General features: G+C 50.7%; 5 protein-coding genes across 5 annotated transcripts, besides 16 other annotated features; 2 read left to right on the forward strand and 3 right to left on the reverse strand.

Moving 5' to 3' along the window:
- Positions 1-362: 362 nt before the first annotated feature.
- Positions 363-384: a microsatellite.
- Positions 385-445: 61 nt separating this feature from the next.
- PVX_111305 (hypothetical protein, conserved) lies at positions 446-1,639 on the forward strand (the record flags this gene model as incomplete). Its single annotated transcript, XM_001608436.1, has 1 exon — positions 446-1,639. One exon carries the CDS (start codon positions 446-448, stop codon positions 1,637-1,639), a length of 1,194 nt encoding a protein of 397 aa, XP_001608486.1.
- Positions 981-1,003: a microsatellite.
- Positions 1,640-3,126: 1,487 nt separating the features above from the next.
- Positions 3,127-3,945, forward strand: PVX_111310 (hypothetical protein, conserved; the record flags this gene model as incomplete). Its single annotated transcript, XM_001608437.1, has 1 exon — positions 3,127-3,945. The coding sequence occupies one exon, from the start codon at positions 3,127-3,129 to the stop codon at positions 3,943-3,945; it is 819 nt and encodes a 272-aa protein (XP_001608487.1).
- Positions 3,329-3,383: a microsatellite.
- A 178-nt stretch (positions 3,946-4,123) lies between the features above and the next one.
- Positions 4,124-4,162: a microsatellite.
- A 259-nt stretch (positions 4,163-4,421) lies between these two features.
- PVX_111315 (protoporphyrinogen oxidase, putative) lies at positions 4,422-6,902 on the reverse strand (the record flags this gene model as incomplete). The annotated part of the gene is made up of 1 exon (XM_001608438.1): positions 4,422-6,902. One exon carries the CDS (start codon positions 6,900-6,902, stop codon positions 4,764-4,766), a length of 2,139 nt encoding a protein of 712 aa, XP_001608488.1. The 3' UTR covers positions 4,422-4,763.
- Positions 5,843-5,868: a microsatellite.
- Positions 6,722-6,747: a microsatellite.
- Positions 6,896-6,929: a microsatellite.
- A 69-nt stretch (positions 6,930-6,998) lies between these two features.
- Positions 6,999-7,029: a microsatellite.
- A 652-nt stretch (positions 7,030-7,681) lies between these two features.
- On the reverse strand, positions 7,682-11,436 carry PVX_111320 (hypothetical protein, conserved; the record flags this gene model as incomplete). The annotated part of the gene is made up of 13 exons (XM_001608439.1): positions 7,682-7,824; positions 8,051-8,155; positions 8,307-8,362; positions 8,479-8,544; positions 8,684-8,744; positions 8,907-9,124; positions 9,269-9,492; positions 9,662-9,777; positions 9,914-9,977; positions 10,127-10,338; positions 10,478-10,838; positions 10,958-11,162; positions 11,396-11,436. The coding sequence occupies 13 exons, from the start codon at positions 11,434-11,436 to the stop codon at positions 7,682-7,684; spliced, it is 1,872 nt and encodes a 623-aa protein (XP_001608489.1).
- A 563-nt stretch (positions 11,437-11,999) lies between these two features.
- Positions 12,000-12,045: a microsatellite.
- Positions 12,046-12,085: 40 nt separating this feature from the next.
- Positions 12,086-14,674, reverse strand: PVX_111325 (hypothetical protein, conserved; the record flags this gene model as incomplete). The annotated part of the gene is made up of 11 exons (XM_001608440.1): positions 12,086-12,172; positions 12,330-12,395; positions 12,558-12,630; positions 12,857-13,047; positions 13,261-13,306; positions 13,424-13,484; positions 13,592-13,651; positions 13,830-13,901; positions 14,064-14,154; positions 14,444-14,488; positions 14,621-14,674. The coding sequence occupies 11 exons, from the start codon at positions 14,672-14,674 to the stop codon at positions 12,086-12,088; spliced, it is 846 nt and encodes a 281-aa protein (XP_001608490.1).
- Positions 12,982-13,010: a microsatellite.
- Positions 13,090-13,116: a microsatellite.
- Positions 13,287-13,345: a microsatellite.
- Positions 13,828-13,856: a microsatellite.
- Positions 14,470-14,492: a microsatellite.
- A 1,824-nt stretch (positions 14,675-16,498) lies between the features above and the next one.
- Positions 16,499-16,522: a microsatellite.
- A 219-nt stretch (positions 16,523-16,741) lies between these two features.
- Positions 16,742-16,761: a microsatellite.
- The last annotated feature ends 136 nt before the right edge of the window (positions 16,762-16,897 follow it).

The raw sequence follows: 16,897 nt of genomic DNA on the forward strand, positions 1-16,897 counted from the left end.
TTATTTCCAAAATTAACTACTCCATTTTAGCTCCTCGCCAAGGCGGATAAGCAAACGTTTTTTCTTTAGCTCCATCGGTAGGGGAGAACAAATCGAAGCTTCGCCATTTTCATCTGCGCTGAGGGGGGGATGCCGAAACGCCCTCCTTTAGTGAGCAGCACTTTGTCGAGTGATCACTTCACTGCAATTTGTGAGTTCACCAACGGTCGAGGGGCGGAGGTGATGATAAAAGTGACCCATCGTCCCGTTAACGTTGCGGCTGATACGTAGTAGGTATACGGATTGGCCGGTCTCTCTGTCGCTTTTTTTTTTTTTCTTTTTCCCCAGCGCGGTGTCACCTTGCATGTATGCGTTACTCACCAAGGGGACCCTCACCTGTTGGTTACTTCTCTACCCACTGCTGCGCGGCCTGTGATTGCCTCCCCCATTTTAACCGTGAAATAAAATGAAGGCACTCGCAGTGGCGGTAGACCGGATGGGGAAGAAGCAGGAGAAGCTGAAGAAGCAGAAGAAGCAGAAGAAGCGGGTGACGAAGGAGAAGGCCCGCCAGAGCACCCCCGGGGAAGAGCTTCCCGTAAAGAAGAAAAAAAAAAACGGCACGGAGACGATGCTAAAAAAGAAGGGAAGCATATCCGCGAAGGACATCGCCGTGAGGAAGATTTTTAAAAAGTTGAAGCGGATGGGTGCGCTGGAGGGGGAAGCGGTTGAGAAGAAGCCCAAAAAGGGGGCCACCAAGTTGGGGAAGATTACCCAGAAGGGGAGCTCGCTGAGGAAGGATACCACGAAAGGGAACCTGCTGAGGAAGGTCACCCGCAAGACGCGCCCAGGCACGGACCCGGACGACAGCGCTGAGGCCAAACGGTCGGCCCAGAACAAAGCCCTGCTCGCGAAAAAGCGAAAAGAAATAATGATTAAGGTACCCCCCAGTGAGGGGAACAACGAGTGGCTGGAAAAATTGGACCTGACCTGCTCACAAAATTTTTATTTAAAAAAAATGAAATTGTATGGAAATTGCCAAGTGAGGGAAGGTGAGTTCTTGAGACTTACACATGAAAACGTAGTGGAGGGTCTGAAGAAACTGCAAGATCTGCACATCTCCTTTAACAGGCCATACGACTTCCTGGCAGATATGATGAAGAGCGACTTGCACATGGAAAGAGTTAGGCAAAAGATTGTGAAGGATCACGAGCGGGTGGAAGAAAAGGAAAAAAATAAAATAAAAAGAATGAACAAAAAATTTAATAAAAAAAGTGGCTCTGCGAAAGTAGCTAGCCAAATGGAAGCTATTGAAAAAAAAAAAAATTTGCAGAAGATCGACCAGCTGAGGAAGGAAGATAAGCTCCAGACGCTCGACGTGCAGGAGTTTTTTCTCAAGCACGCCAAGTCCGACCAGGAGAAGAAGGGCCGCCGGGGGGAAAAAACGCAAAGCGGCAGAAAGGGGAATACAAAAGGAGATCGAAAGGGGAACTCTCACAGCGACAGAAAGGGAAACTCTCACAGCGACAGAAAGGGAAACTCTCACAGCGACCGAAGGGGGAATGCCCAAAACGACCGAACGGGCAAGGCACGCTTCAAGACGAAAAAGCGAATTAAGAAGAACAAAAAAAATAAAGGCAGGAAGAATTTCAAGAGGCGTTAGGCAGCCGCGCATATGCACACCTGCGAGAGGGTAGACGTATGGATGTGCGAGCCTCCGCGCATGAGCAGGGGTCCTAATGTACCTGCTCGTCGACATGCTCGTCCAGCTGCTCGTCCACATGCTCTTCCACCTGTTCATTCCCACACCACTTTACCTTTTTTTTGTTTTTTTTGCAAAACCAAATTTTCCTCTAATTAATCTTTGTGCCCCCCTCCCACCAATTCGTTTTAAAACTAGTGTAACATTAACTTGTTTGCGTCTGACAGTAACAGTTTGACTTTTTTTTTTTTTTTTCTTCCAAATCATCTTCATTTTTTTAAGCATGTCAAGCTGGCCATTCGATGGGGAAAGCGCTTCCGATTTGGCAGCTGATGGGACGCCACTGTTCGAGAGGGGGCGTAGTTTCTTCTCCCACTGCTTACACGTCCACTGCATGGGGTAGGCGTGGCATGGGCTGCACAGCTAATGTAGGGAGGAGCGTATTGGCACATTGGCGTATTGACCTGTTGGCAAAGAGCAAACTTATCAACTCGTCAGTAGGTTTACCTTTCCCTTCTCCTCTTTTTTTGCCATTTTTTAGCTGTTTCTCTGGCCGTTTTTTTTTGCTTTTTTTTTTTTGCTGCCTTTTCTCCTCGTTTTCCCAGGTGTGCCTCCGCCTCCTGAGGGGACATACCAAAGTGAAGGGAAAAAAAAAAAAAATCTTCAGCGGGTCTCCAAAAAAAAAAAAAAAAAGGCGCGACGATACGTAACACTTGCCAACAGGCGTTCGCCCTCCCCCCATGCGTCAGCGAAAAAGGGAAGCTTACACAGGCGAGAGTTACTACCCCATTTGGGAGCAAATGTAAAGCGGGGCAGAAAGATGGTTCGCGCGAAGCAGTCAGGTTGTTTCCCCCGCAGCGGCATCATGCATACCTGATGAGTGTGGTTATACATGCATACATACGCGTATACATACACGCATGCGCATACACATATTGGCAATTCATGCACTCGTGAAGGGCCAGTGTGGCCTCGGGAGGGCCACCTTTTCTCCCCGCCCCCCTCTCTTTCGTGCTAGACGTAAAAAAGCACACACGCACATTTGTACGGGTGTGCCACCCAAAAAAAAATTGGCCAAAAGGAAGGTCCCCCCCAAATTTGTGAATCGCCTAGAACGAAGCAATTCCTTGGAGACCCCTCAAAATGGTTTGCCCTCCTTTCGCGTTAATTCCCTCCGTCAGGCTGCCCAAACGCCCCGATAAAAGGAAAACGCGGGCGCACAAGTACGTGACTGTGCATGCACACATGAGGACATATGTGCATGTATAGCCACGTACTTATGCTTTCGCCCTGCTGACGCCATCACACAGAGGGGAAGCAAAAACGAGCAAAGGGGCGCAAAGCGGGCACAAAGGGGCACACCCACACGGCACATACGGGAACACCCACACGGCACATACGGGAACACCCACACCGCACATCTCTCACACCGCGCAGACGCTCGCAAAATGGAGGGGGCCGGCGAAAGCGCGCGCGTGCGAATGAGCTACAACGACTTCATCCTGCTGCTGTCCGTGGGCTACTCCATCGGAGACATCTTCCTCCAGTGGAACAATTTTTCCAGTTGCCACAAACCGATACACGTATGGCTAGTCGTCTCCTTCATATCTATAGTGCTCTACAGATTGTCCCATTTCCTGGCACAATATTTAAGCAACGATGGAGATGACCTCATCATATATCGACGAAACACCCCCCCCTACTACATCAACCTGCTAGTCCTCTGCGTCTTGTTCCCATTCTTTCTCATATGGAATGTAGTGGGCACAGTGTGGATTTATCAAATAATAAAATATACGCCGAAATGCCTACCAAGAAACAACCACCCATGGTTCATTGTGCTTTGGATTGTACTCTGCTATGTGTGGATCCTGCTGTACTTATTCTTCATTTTGCTCTCCCTGTATTTGGAGTACCAAGCAAGAGTCTACGAGAGGACGCTCATGAGCATGCAGACCAATGACATATTCACCAGGTGGAGTGGCAACATTGACATGATGAGAGACTATGGCATTTTCATTTATCGAAAGGGGCTAAGACTGAAGCAGATTGAGAGTTTACCATATCATTACATTAAGAATGTTCGGACCGAGTCCAAGTGCTCCATCTGCCTGAACGACTTCCAGGTGGGCGAATGTGTGCGGACGTTGCTCCTCTGCAGCCATACCTTTCACAAGTCCTGCATCGACTTGTGGCTTGTTAGGAGCGCCACTTGCCCCAACTGCAAATCGCCGATCGCCTCACAAGGGGTGTTTGTTAATGTGTAGCAGGAAGGGGGCAGTCAAATTGTAAAGAATTGCGCCCAGCGTGCAGTGCACAACGGGATGTGTTAACAGGGAACGAAAAAAAAAAAAAAAATACATATATGTATACATATATATAGCCAGATGGATGGCTAGCTGGGTTGAGCTAGCCAAAATATATACGCATAAAAACATGCACACAGTTGGAAATGTTATTACCTGTTCAGGCAGAACTGCCCTTTTTTTTTTTTTTTTTTTTTTGCATGACCTGAAAGTTTTGCTGACCGGTCAGGCAAAACAGTCTGCAAAGTGGCCCCCCTACGGAGTACGGAGAGCACATGTAAAGGACACTTTGCAGATTTTTCCACTTTATCGCTGAGCACTCGTGCGACTTGATGGTGTATGCTTAAATGGGTGCTGCCACAATCTTCAACATTTAAGTATGCTCTTCATCGTTGCCTCCCCTTTAATGGTGTATTTCTTTTCTTCTTTTTTTTTTTCCTTCTTTGTTTGTTTCGTTTCTTTCTTATAAATTAAGCGTTCTTAAAATTTACGAGAAAAATACGTGGATGTGCAGAAGCGCACGCTTTTATGTGTCACTTTTTTTCTTCTCTTCAAGTTGGTGCAAATGGCATATTTATGTAGTGCGCGTCTAATGAGACCTTCGCATAGTGGATGGAGTGTGGCCCCGCCTTAGCGCGCCGGGGAGAATTCGCGGTGCAAGCCCAGATACCGCACAGCACGGAACACTGTGCGGGTTTCCCCCGTCATGCTAACGCAGCGTTGCCGTATCGCCTCACCACCGCTTCACCGCTTCACCGCTTCACTACTTCACTGCTTCACTACTTCACCGCTAACACGCTGGCCGCCATAAACTCCGACAAGTCCCTCGCCGAGGCAATCCTGTCAGATATGGACGTCCCGGTAATCCACCCCGAATCGACAAACAAGTTCCGGTACTGCGGGTTGTGCAGCTCGTTTAGGAAGCGTTTCAAGTGCCGTTCGTAGTTGTGCGAATAGAAGGGGATAGAGTCAAACCACTTCTTCACCTTGAGGATAACAGGCTGGGCATTGTTCTGAACATGAAATATTTTTGTCAGCTCTTTGGACACAATTTGGGTAATTTCTTTCTCCTCCAGGTATACATCATTAGGGTTGTTCTGCCCCCCCATGTATAGAGTCAACACAACAACACTGTCGTCATTGCACCTCTCCTTAAACATGTTGCTCGTGTAGAAGCAGCCGAGGATGTGATTCGTTTTGTCCGCAGATAAAAATCCAAAGCAGTTTGGGGGTAGAGTTATGTCCTTCTTATGGTAGTACACAGTAACGCTAATAATGTTTGTGTATTGCACATTTACAAGATTGTCCTTCATTTCTGGGGGCAATATTTTTCGCATGATATTGGCGCACGTCTTGGAGTTGACCGTAAGGATGACATTTCTCCCGTATATACAGGCAGTTTTGTTCGAGTGTTTTTTCTTGATGGTACACACCCAAGTGTCTTCGTTGTGCTTTTCCACAAAATCTACTTCCTCATTCGTCCACACGTATTTTTTATTTATGTTTTTTTTTAGCTTGTCAATTATTTCGTACATGCCATATTTCAAGGATATTGTTTTTCCCAAAATTTTTTTTTTTTTTTTTTGTTCATATGCTTTTGAGCCTTTTTTGGCTAGCTGGGGGTAGAACAGCGGCATGACTTGGAGGACTGCGCGTTTGCACTTTGCGTAGATTCGCTTTACGAAGTGGAGGCACCCTTCCACTGGGGGGGCGGTGTCCGCGAAGGAGCGCTGGCCCTTCATGGCGTCCACCCCTGCGTGGCGTTCAGTTGCGCATTCATCATTTGATAAACTGCTATTCGAGGGGATTCCACTCTCGGGGATGCCCCTCTCAGGGCTTCTACTCTCGCTGCCGCTCTTCGTAGGGCCGCTATTCACCGGACCACTGTGCGCCTCCCCGCCGAGGGAGTCCCCGCCAGCTGTGTCCCCCCCGATGGTGTCCCCCCCAACGGAGTCTCCCCCCACGGTGTCCCCGCTGGGCGTGTCCTGCCTGTACAGCACGCTGTTGAAGGAGGGGGCCTGGTCATACGTGTGATTCATTCTTTGCGCAAAGGAGTGTTGGAGACCCACGGGGGGGGGAGCGGCACCGCCAGCTTTGCCTCCGCTGAGGCAGTCCACTCGGTCCGCTCGGTTGACTGGGTCAAATGGGCCAACTGGGTAGACTCCCCTCCGCGCCCTCTCCTGCCACACGCGCAAACTGTTCATCTTACTATCGAACAGCTTGAGGTTGCGCGAAAAAAAGGAGATGGCCGAGATGCTGCCCACGCCCCCACACGACCCATATATCAAAGGCAGCAACAGAAAGTTATAGTGTTGCAGGTCAAAATTTTCCCGCATGTAATCTTCGACGCTAATGTCCTCATCGTAGGTGCTCAACCTTTTGTACCGCTTGAATAGGAGCCTATATAAAAGCTTCACTTTATTGGTTACACTTATAAGGGGGAAAGCAAAGTAGCCCCAAATGGTGAGGCGAAGGGGATGTAGCTTTCCACCTGAATACACATATCGTAGGAGCTTTCTGTTGAGGACCCTTACGTGTGACAGGAGGTTTAATTCCTTGAGCAGCTGGTAACTGTCGTCAGATATTTTAAAAATGTTTGGGCCCAACTCGCAGAGGAAGTTCTTCCCTTGGTCTTCTAGCCATTCTGTTTTGATGTACCCTCCGAGGGTTTGCTCCTTCTCCAGGATAAGGATGGTTATGTTTGGTTTTTTTCTCTTTAGAAAGTAGTGCAGGCAACAGCTGAAGAGTCCCCCGCCTACGATGACGACATCGTACGTGTGTTGCTCCATGGGCGGGCCCTCGTCCGTCCCGGTTGGGGTGCTTACCCCACTTGAGGCGTTTGCCCTGGTTGGCCCGTCTCGCATAGTTGGCCCGTCTCGCATAGTTGGCCCATCTCGCATAGTTGTTTCATCTCGCATAGTTGGCTCATCTCGCCTCCCTGGCGTGCTTGCCCCGCCCGGCTCGTCCGCCAGGCCCGCTTCTTCCCCTGCAGCCGGCACGCCCGCCTCTGCGCCCCCCTTCTGCGCACTCATCTCCCTCCGCGCAATGTGTATCCAGGCGGAGCTACAAAGCAGGGGCGCCCCCTTTCACGGGGGGAGGGAAGCCGGCGTGCTTAGCGGGTAAGGCGAGATCAGCAAAGGGAACACATGAAATGGTGAGGGGGGAGAAAAAAGAAGGCACGGACGAGTGGTTCAGCGATGGGACCAACTGCGGTGACCACTCAGCTGGCGGTGGAACTCCTCAAAGGTGTAACGAGGCCCCCCCCCTTCTTCCCCCGCAGGAAGGAATGCTCACTTCTTGGGGGAGGAATAAACAGGGTGGAGGGTGCTCTCCGATTTTGCTCTTCAAAATTATCGAACGCAAATCGAGGGGGTGAAATTGCCCAGTTGGCGCGAGTGGCAAGTTGGTTACCTTTTACGTCATCACGCAAAGGGGCGAAAAAAGAAAAAAAAAAAAAAAAAAAAAGGATCAGAAAAAAGAAGCATATAAAAAGTGTGTGTTGCATTAGGGGTGGAGATGCGCTCTGCCGCTCGTATGAGCGCAGGGAAAGAGGTGGCGACGCGAGGAGAGCCAAACAAGAAGGGGATGATCGAGAGGGCGAGAGGCCAGGTTGGCGACGGTGCTACGCCAGTACCACGCCAGTACTACGCCAACTGCTTCCCCAACCGCTCCCCCAACCGCTATGCCAACCAGCTTGTCATGCAACTCTCCTCAGGAGAATGGCCCAGTTGTTGGTATCAAAAAAAAAATCTTCCACGCGGACGCCGCTGATGCTCAGGCACATGTCGTGGAGCTCCTCCTTCCGAAACACGTGGTAGTACCTCTGCAGCTTCTGCAGATCTGGGGGGCGGGGCAGAGGAGTTACCAAAGAAATGCAACATGAAGCGGAGAGCAAGATGAAGGGAAGCGCAGGATGGCGGTCCCCACGGTGAGGTCCGCGCGTTAAGCCAACCAACGCACGACGAATCAGCACATTGCGGCGTTAAAAAAATATAAAATAACAAAAGCTCATTCACGCGCAAACGCGTTTTCGCACGGACGCATCACCACTGTGGCAACGCTTTACCCTTTTTGGCTGGGTGGAGGACTTCCCTCTCGGCCGCTTCTGCTGCATTCACGTCTTCACTGCCTTCCAGGGTGTGCTGCGGCTGAAGGTACCAGGGCACGAAAACTGCCCAGGGGGGGATACAGAAGGGGGAGAGGGGGAGAATGATGAATGTAGGTAGTTGACACGTCACATAGGTAGACTTGCAAAGGGCGCCTCCCCCCCAATGGCCCCCACCCATGGGAACGTATCCGAGCGGGCGAGGCGCCAGACTTACTGTCTTGGGAATCAAACTTCCGGTTGCCCACGACGTTCTCCTGCTGTTCGTAGGCCCTGCGGTGGGGAGAAGTGAAGCGGAGCGAAGCGGCGGTTAAGCGAAGCGGCGGTTAAGCGAAGAAGCGGTTACGCGAAGAGCAGAGGTGAGGCCCCCCCTTGGCTGCCCCACTTACCAGACGTATATGAGGATTCTCCCCCCAACTTTGGTACATCGGACCATCTCAGCCACGGCCTTTCGTCTGTAAAAGAAAAAAAAAGAGGAAGGGTGTTGGAGGTATGCTAGATCGTATCCTTCAGGGAAAGACTGTTGGGAGTGTGCTAGATGGTATCATTCCGGGGGGGGCACACGAGCCTGCCTATCTCCCCATGCGCAAGTACCTTTTTTCGTGCGTGCCGATGTGATGGATGACCGCGATGGAGATACACAGGTCGGCTATGTCTGCGGGGGGGGAGGAGGAAGGAGAGCCGTTCCCATGAAGGGTGTTGACACTTTAGGCGGCGCTACTACGCAGAGGTGGTACGAAGCTACGCTGGGTGGAGTCGCCTCTCCACCACGCCGCTTCACAGCGCCGCTCCAATGCGCCCCTCCACCGCGACCTACTCGATCGCAAAGGGATGCTGACGCAGTTGGCCAGAAACAAATCGGAGTTCCACTTCCTCTGGGCGAGCTTCAAAAGGTGCCAGCTGAAATCGAGGCCAATGAAAAAGTACTTGGATGACACCTGCACATTCTTGCCGTTGCCACACCCCACGTCAATGATTAGGTTCCCCTCCTGCTCCTCGTTGATGAGGCTTTCCACGTTGTTCCAGGATTTGTATCTGCGAAATCGCGTAGTGCAGATACCATTTGGAGGGAAGTCCCGTTTGGTAGAAGACCTCTTTCTCGCGATGACTTCTGAAGGTGATGTGCACATCATGCAGGTTTAACCGCTAACCAGCACACCGCCTAGCCAAACCACCTACCTGGTGTAGCAAAAGTGCTGCGCTATCTTATTATACACGTCGAGGACGTACGTCCGCTCGATGCTTTCCGAGTTGTCCTGCCCAACCTCCACCGGGACGCAGCTCTTCTCCTGCGGCTCGTCCTTCACCTTCTGGTTCCTGTGCTTCTGCGTTAGCATTTTCCGCACGCTGGGCTCGTCAATGAAGCGGAAGATGAGTAGGTAGCTGTCCTTCCGGCGCATCGTCTGTGCGGGGAGGGAGTTACGAGTGACCAGCGTTTGGAACAGACCCATCCAGGCGCAAAAAAAAAAAATAATAAAAAATAATAAAAAAATAAAATAACAAAATAACAAAGTAACAAAATAACAATGCAACAAAGTAACAAAATAATCCCCCTCTTCGAGCGCGGCATACCTCCCCCTCCAGCGGAAGCGTCTTCTTCTTGGGGATCCCCCAAATCAGTTCGTACCTCCTTCTGCCCTTAATCCTGATGAGGGTGTTTTTCGCCACAAGTAGGTTCGTTTTGGTTTCTGCGCAGGGGGAGTGGCAGTGGTGTAACAACGGCTGCTTCATTTGGCGGGGTGTAACAACCATTGCATCACTTGGTAGGGTCGCCCCCGAGAAGGCGCCCGTGCCATGTCACTCGGCACAGCTCTCCATCGTTACCCTTTCGAATGTCCAGGAAGGACATGGGCAAGTCGTTCTTCATAACTAGGAAGGCTATTTCGTCCTAGCGAAGGGTAGAGAAGAGGGGATAATTCATCACGTCGTGGAGCATCCTTATACAAATGTGCACTGCCCGTGTGGTGCTGGTGACACCAATTGGTCACTCCCCCCGAAGGACATCCCTCATGGGCTGCTCTCTCTCTCCAAACTCACCTGGAAAATGTGCCTCGACTCGATGACATACTCTACGGCCTTATTCACGTGACATTTCAAGAAGGAAATCTGGTTTGGCTGTCGGCCGTCCAGGAGGACCCCTATGCGGTCCAGGCACTCCCGAGAGAAGAACAGGCGGGGGTCCGGGACGCAGTAGGATTTGTAGATTTTGTTCGGCGTGCTCCGGCAGAAGTAGTGGCACAGGTTGATCTCTGCGGTGGGGGTGAAGGAAGCGTGGTGGAAACGCGGTGGTGAAGTGTGCGCCATGTGATTGCCACGCTGTCTCCACTTGATTGCTACGTCGTTTACACATGCTCACAACGCAGCTGCAACGGCGCCGCATGCCCCTACCGTCGTTCTTGGTGTACTTAAGCCACTGCTCCTCCTCGTACGTGCGAATGACCTCTTCGGAAAAGTCCTCGCCGATAGCGTCCGCTTGGATGGAAACGTCCCCCCCGCTGTTAGCAGCGCGGAGATCGCTCTCGCTGTGGGGTTCGCTCTGACAGTTGGTTTCATGCTGGCTATTGGTTTCACACTGACTGTTGGCTTCTCCTTTGACTTCTGTTGTGGCTTCCCTTCCAGGGAGGCCGCCCACCAGGCGAGAGACGTCCCGCGAATAGACGGTGGGGGAGTCCTCCTTAATGTCGTAGCGCACATTCACATACTCCGCCCGGATGTCCCGTTTGCGCTCCAGCTGTCCCTTGGGGGGGTTCTGGCGGGGAAAACGTCGTGGGGGTGAGGGGGGCGCACGCGCGATGGGAGTGTTCCTTGGAAGGGCGCGTTCGCAGCCAACTTGGCTCGCCGCTTTGCCGCTTTGCCGCTTCCCCTTACGTGGTTGAAAAGATTGAAGACGTAGGAGGAGTCCTTCTTTTTGTAAAATTCCACGTACACGACGTCCTGCTGGAGAATCATGTAGACCATGAAGGTCAAGTCCAGCCTCTGAAAGAAGCGTTTGATGTCCTCTTCCGCCCAGGTTAGCAGCCCTATCCCCTTCAGCCTCAGCGTGTTGGTCACTTTGTGCGTTCGGTTGTAGTACCTGCGGGTGGGGGGGCGGCCAGGTGCATATCAGGTGAGTGTCGCAGCTGAGCGGCGCGACTACGTGGCTACGTTGCTACGTGCACAGATGAGGGTAACGACGTGGGGGTGAACCTCTCTTCCCACCCCTGCGCGTGCTCACGCACGGGAGAGGCTCCTCTGGGAAAAGACTCGCTGCGCAAACGAATAAACCAAACAGACGGCAAGTGTCTTTCCCCTCTTCGCAGCCCTTACTTGACGGGGTACGAATCGAGGGACACCTTCACAAAATTCATCTTGTTAGGGGAGTAGTCGTCATCACGGGGAGGGTGCGAGGGGGGAAATCAGAGGCCCGGATTTGGTCTCGACATTTTGCGCCACGGTGAAAAAAAAATACGCACGCGTTTTCCACCCATAAAAAAAAAAAAAAAAATTACCACTTTGTAATTTGCAGCAGTTTTTATCTATACAAATACTTCACAAAAGGAAGAAAAATAAATAAATCATTTTAACCATCCTTTGCTTTTACAAACGATTAAAAATTGGGCAACCCATTGGGGGGACATACAACTAGCTAAATTGCATCGGGTGAACAGAATGGAAAGCACATTTGAAAAAAAAAAAAAAAAAAAAAAAAAAAAAATAGCTACCCAGAGTACCGAGATCGCCACATGGGTAGAATGAGCCTCGAGGGGAGGCGGACCAAACGGGGGGGAAAATCCGAGAGGGGAAAAATAGGGCGAGTCCAGTGACCCCCCAGGGAAAACAAAATGGTGCAGCGGTGTGGCGGTGTAACAGCGTAGCGGCGCATGTAGGACGCAACAGGTTGGTGGCTCTCCACTCATTATCTCGGGGTGGCGCCATTAAAAAGTGAAGAGTGGCAGGTGCGCCATCCGAAGTGAACCGCCCCGCCTCCCCACCGCTCCACCACTCCACCGCTGATCTTCACCCGTGCTGGGCAAACGTCTGGTAAAATAATCCGTCGCCTTTGGGGCCCCCGACGGGCAGCAGCCACAGGAGGAGGTTGTCTCCCTGGAGTGTGCACAAGGGGGGAGCGTCGCCACGCGTTGGTGTGTTCGCGCTGGGGGAGATCCTCCAGCAGGGAGTCGCTTCATCGGAGGGGGTCTTCTCCTCCTGTACTCTCCTCTCCTCGCTTCTCCTTTTTTTTTTTTTTTTTCTGTGAACTCACCAAAACTTGCTTGAAATTCTCCTCCACGCCCAAGTCGTAAATGCTCCGCTTGTCTCTCTTCCCAATCTGAAGGGGGGGGTGCAAAGCAGCGGTGTAAAGCAGTGGTGTAAAGCAACCGTGTTGGTGAGCAGTTCCACGGGAAGAAGTTCCACCTAAAGACATCATCACATCCACTCAACGGGGAACATGCCCATTGTGCTAAGATCGACGAGGGAGTAAATTCCCCACCACACAAAACTCGAGGGTTGTATAATTGTGGGCAGTCAGATACAGGTGGAACAGGAGGAAGGGGAAGATTATTCTAGCGACGTGTGTGGAGGGGAAGAAAAAAAAAAAAAAAAAAAAAAAAGTTAAAATGGTGAGGTGAATTCCGTAGGGGAAAGACTCCCCGGTGAGGATGAAGCACATGTGTGGTGGGGGTACCCCTGAAGGTGCGACTTTTTTTTTTCTTTTTTTTTTTCTTCTTTTTTCCGTTGGTGTTCTCTCCCCCCTTGAGTGCACCCCCTCACAAATGAGCAAAGCATTACAGCAGGATGACGGCGGCAAGGACAATCTCCAGGAAGATGTAAAAGACTTCGTTGAAGAGGACGTTCGGGTTTGCATACAAGTCGGGGAAGGAGGAGTGGCAGTTGACCTCCACGTAGAGGCAGCACAGGTTCGCGTAGAAAATGCTTAACAGGAAGAATTTGTAGTTGTGGTGGCCCACGCCATTGGCAACCTGCAAGGGGGGGATAACAAACACGCACATATAAGTAAAATGGGGGTATACTTGGACGAGCTTACACCTTTCCACCTCCCCATTTGGTAGTTTTTTTTTCTCTCTCATTTTCTCGAGTCACACAGAGTGGTAACCCCGCTGACGCGACTCAACACTTGGCAGTGCCGCTTTTCTGCTAATGGGGGTCCCCTTTTAGGAGCTTAAATTCCCCACCCAGGGGCAGTAGTGGTCCATTTTGAGGATGTTCCTTTTGGTGGCCCTGCGGTGTGTGTGTGTGTGTGTGTGGTAGCACAGATAGGTGTGCATATAAGAGGTTAATTTCTCACATCTGTAGCATCTCCTTTGTGTCTTCCCACCCCCGGGGGGAACTGCTCACCTGCAGTAGTGGGCTCGGTCCGGCTTGTACTTCTTCTCGTGTTGACAGTAGCGGAGCTCGCCTAGAAGGGGAAGGGGAATACAATCAGGTGGGTACTCCACACATGACGGCACAACTCTGAAGGTGATTCAGCAGAGTGGTTAGGAAACCGCTCTTCCAGCTGGCTACCATTTGGTTCTCGCTCCTTTATTCTGCTGACATCCGGCTCGATGGTCCACTCGTGGGTGGCTTTTAAGCAGCAAGGAAATAGAGAGGTAAGAAGGGGGAAGGAAAACATTGCGGATTCGGGTACTACGATAGGGGTGGTGCCACTATTGAGGGAGTCTCATTTGTGTGGACCCAACGTGATTGTAATTGAATCATATGGGGGGGTTCATCCCTGCCGCTCCTCCAACGAGGCACTCACATGGGATGCTGCCAGGGGCCACCGTGTACGTTTTGTAGAAGGACCAGATGAAGAGGAACAGCAACACGTGAACTGGGGGAGAGAAGCGAAGGGTTGGGAATTTTAAATGTGCCCTTTCAGGGGTGGGGGTAGCCTGAGATGAGTGTACCAAGCATATTTACACGTATGCGCAGACGCTGCTTCACCCCCAGGCACAGACATCGTTTCACCCGTGGGCGCGCGGCTACCGCTTACACGTCAGCAGCTTGGTGTAGCCCTCCTTCAGCAGGTCGCCGTCCACGTACTGCTTCTGGACGTTTATTTGGAGCAGAACGAGGCAGTAAAACTGGGGGGGGGGGGCAGAGAGATGTGTTTCGCAGTGTCGCGGCAGAGAGATGTGTTTCGCAGTGTCGCGGCAGAGAGATGTGTTTCGCAGTGTCGCGGCAGAGAGATGTGTTTCGCAGTGTCGCGGCAGAGAGATGTGTTTCGCAGTGTCGCGGCAGAGTGAACTGTTTCGGGAGTGTCGCGGCAAAGCAGAGCGCTTCTTGCCCCTGGGTAGGTTCACCGGAGAGGGGCTTGTTCTGACGGGCATGCCGCCACAAATGTGTGGTCTTCCCCCCAAGAAGCGTCTTTACCGTGACAAATATAGAGTACATGACGAGGGTTACCAGGCCTATCAGCTGAGTGGATCGCGTGGGGGGAGTGAAATGTGTGCACCTTCCCATGTGTACGCTCGTCTGTCTCGCTCCACATGGGCATTCACTAAACAACTGAGAGGACGAACTGCGCAGCTGAGAAAAACGCGCTCATACCATTACGGGCAGCAGCTGCCGCATTTCCTTGGGGGGCTTCTCAACCTCTTTCATTTGGGAAATTTAAAGTTTTTTTTTTTTTTTATTTGCAGCGCGGGGATGTGTACACCACTCGCAGGTTGGTACAAAGTTGCATGCACAGTTGTGGCAAGCGGGGTGACAACAGCGGGGACGTTGGAAGGGGAACAAAGAAAAGAAAAAAAAAAAAAAATTCCCTTCTCGTCAGATTTGCCCTTCCACGATGCTTTTTTTACAAAATTGAGCAAATACAATTGACCTGGACAGGAGTTGACGCTACGCTGGTGATACGCAGGTGATATACTCGCGCAAATGTGACATCGAGCCATTCCCTTTGAAAAGGAACGAAACGTGAGCGGCGAGAAGAAGGCGCTAGCGATAGCCACGCCGATAAGGGGATACCTCCCCTTCCATGTAATTACACTGTAGAGGTCGCACCTACAAATGGGTGCATAATTTTTTTTTTTTTTTTTTCACAAATATGCGACGGCGTCGAAATGAATGATCCATTTGTGCTCATGTGTGGAGAGGTTCCACCTTTTTAAACGAACGATGGTAAGTTTTCCGGTGAGCGAAGTTAAGTCAGCCATTTGAATGAGGGGAAGATGGGGGGAAATACGCAGAGGATCCTCCATGCAGTGATACATACTGCTCGCTTTTTAACACATGGGGTGTTAAAAAAAAAAAGGAAAACTGTTGACCTGATGAGATAGCTTAATATCGTTACGGCCTCTACACCTCCCTCCTTCAAATGGGAAGGGCCCCCTGGGCAGACATAACCTTTCCAATTTTTTGGTGCCTTTCCTTCCATTGTGACAACAGATGGGCAGATGGCATATGGCATATGGCAGATGGACGAGCGTCCTCCTCTCCCCTTCTGCGTGACTACGCTGCAGGTCGCAAAGGGGGGTCAAAACAACGCGAATTATTTTTATGTGCATTTTTACTGAACATACTGACGTTTTATTTTACGGAAAAATTTTCCCCCCACATGTTACAAAGCAACGTTTTGGAAGTGCCCCCCAATAGGGAAGCGCATTTGCAACTCTTTTTTTTTCTTCCTTTCGCAGTTCTGCTGAATTCCCTTTTTTTTGCCAGCGCCCCTTCGCAATGTTTTTTTTTCCTTTCCCGCGGAGTTACCGCCCAGATCATGCACTTCAAGCGTTGCCAGCGTGGGAAGGTAAAAAATAAAATAAAAAAAAATAACAAAATGGCTTTCCCTGTGGCCCCTCCATGGGGGACCACCACCTTCAAGCGCGCGCGAAAGGGAACGGAACCCGTCTGCAGCAATTTCGCAAAATTTTGCAAAATTTCGTAGCATACAGAGCAGCATACCGCATTTTTTTTTTTTGGAGGGGGCAAGTCGAACAACCAGGTGGTACTCCATGCCGCACTTCTTTTTGGCTCCGAGAGAGCAGTCTGAGGCTATGCCCTTCCTCCTGCGTATTTTTTCGCTTCTTCTCTTTTCACTGCTTCACTGAGATAGGCCTACTTTGGGGGGAAATCAAAAAGAGGGGTACCTCCTTCAGCGGGGGGGTAACCAAATGGAAAAAAAAAAAAGAGGAAAGAAAAAGAAAAAAAAGAGGAAAGAAAAAGAAAAAAAAGAGAGAAAACAAAAGAGGAAACACCCATCATTGACATACAACCCTTCATTGACGTACAACCCATCATGTGAGTACAACCCTCCATGCGCGCACGTGTGACACCCCCCCTATTACGGAAATAAATGCTGAGTGCCATTCGGTGGAGCGGCCCCTCTTCGGCACCGCTCGTCGCGCACCCTACATTTTACGTGCCCTTGGCAGATCGCCAATTTAGGTGACATTGCGCGGCGATAACGTCGCCCCCAGGCAGGCACAAAAAAAAAAAAAAAAAAAAGAAAAAAAAAAAAAGCAGTTCAGGGGGGATGATCAAAGCGCGTAAAAAAAAATAAAGGCATACAAAAGTACACTCACATGAATTCATATATTACGTGCGTAGCGCGGGTGCTCAGAAATGCGCTACGGGCAGTTGACATTTTTTTTTATATCCACCTGAAGGGGCAGCCTTTTCCGGGTTGAGATTCTTTTCACTTCCCCCCCCGCCGACCAGCAAAAATATTAAGTGCTTTGCCAAACAGAGTATGTATTTTATGCATCCCTTTTTCTGCTCGACCGCAAACGAATGCATAGCATATAATGCCCTCGAGGAAGCCAATTCACCTGTGCCATATGCAAGTGTATATAGTATCCTTTCGGGCACTCTCAGCGCACGTACAAT

Source organism: Plasmodium vivax, chromosome 6 (assembly GCF_000002415.2).
Source record: "Plasmodium vivax chromosome 6, whole genome shotgun sequence".
Lineage (NCBI taxonomy): Eukaryota > Apicomplexa > Aconoidasida > Haemosporida > Plasmodiidae > Plasmodium > Plasmodium vivax.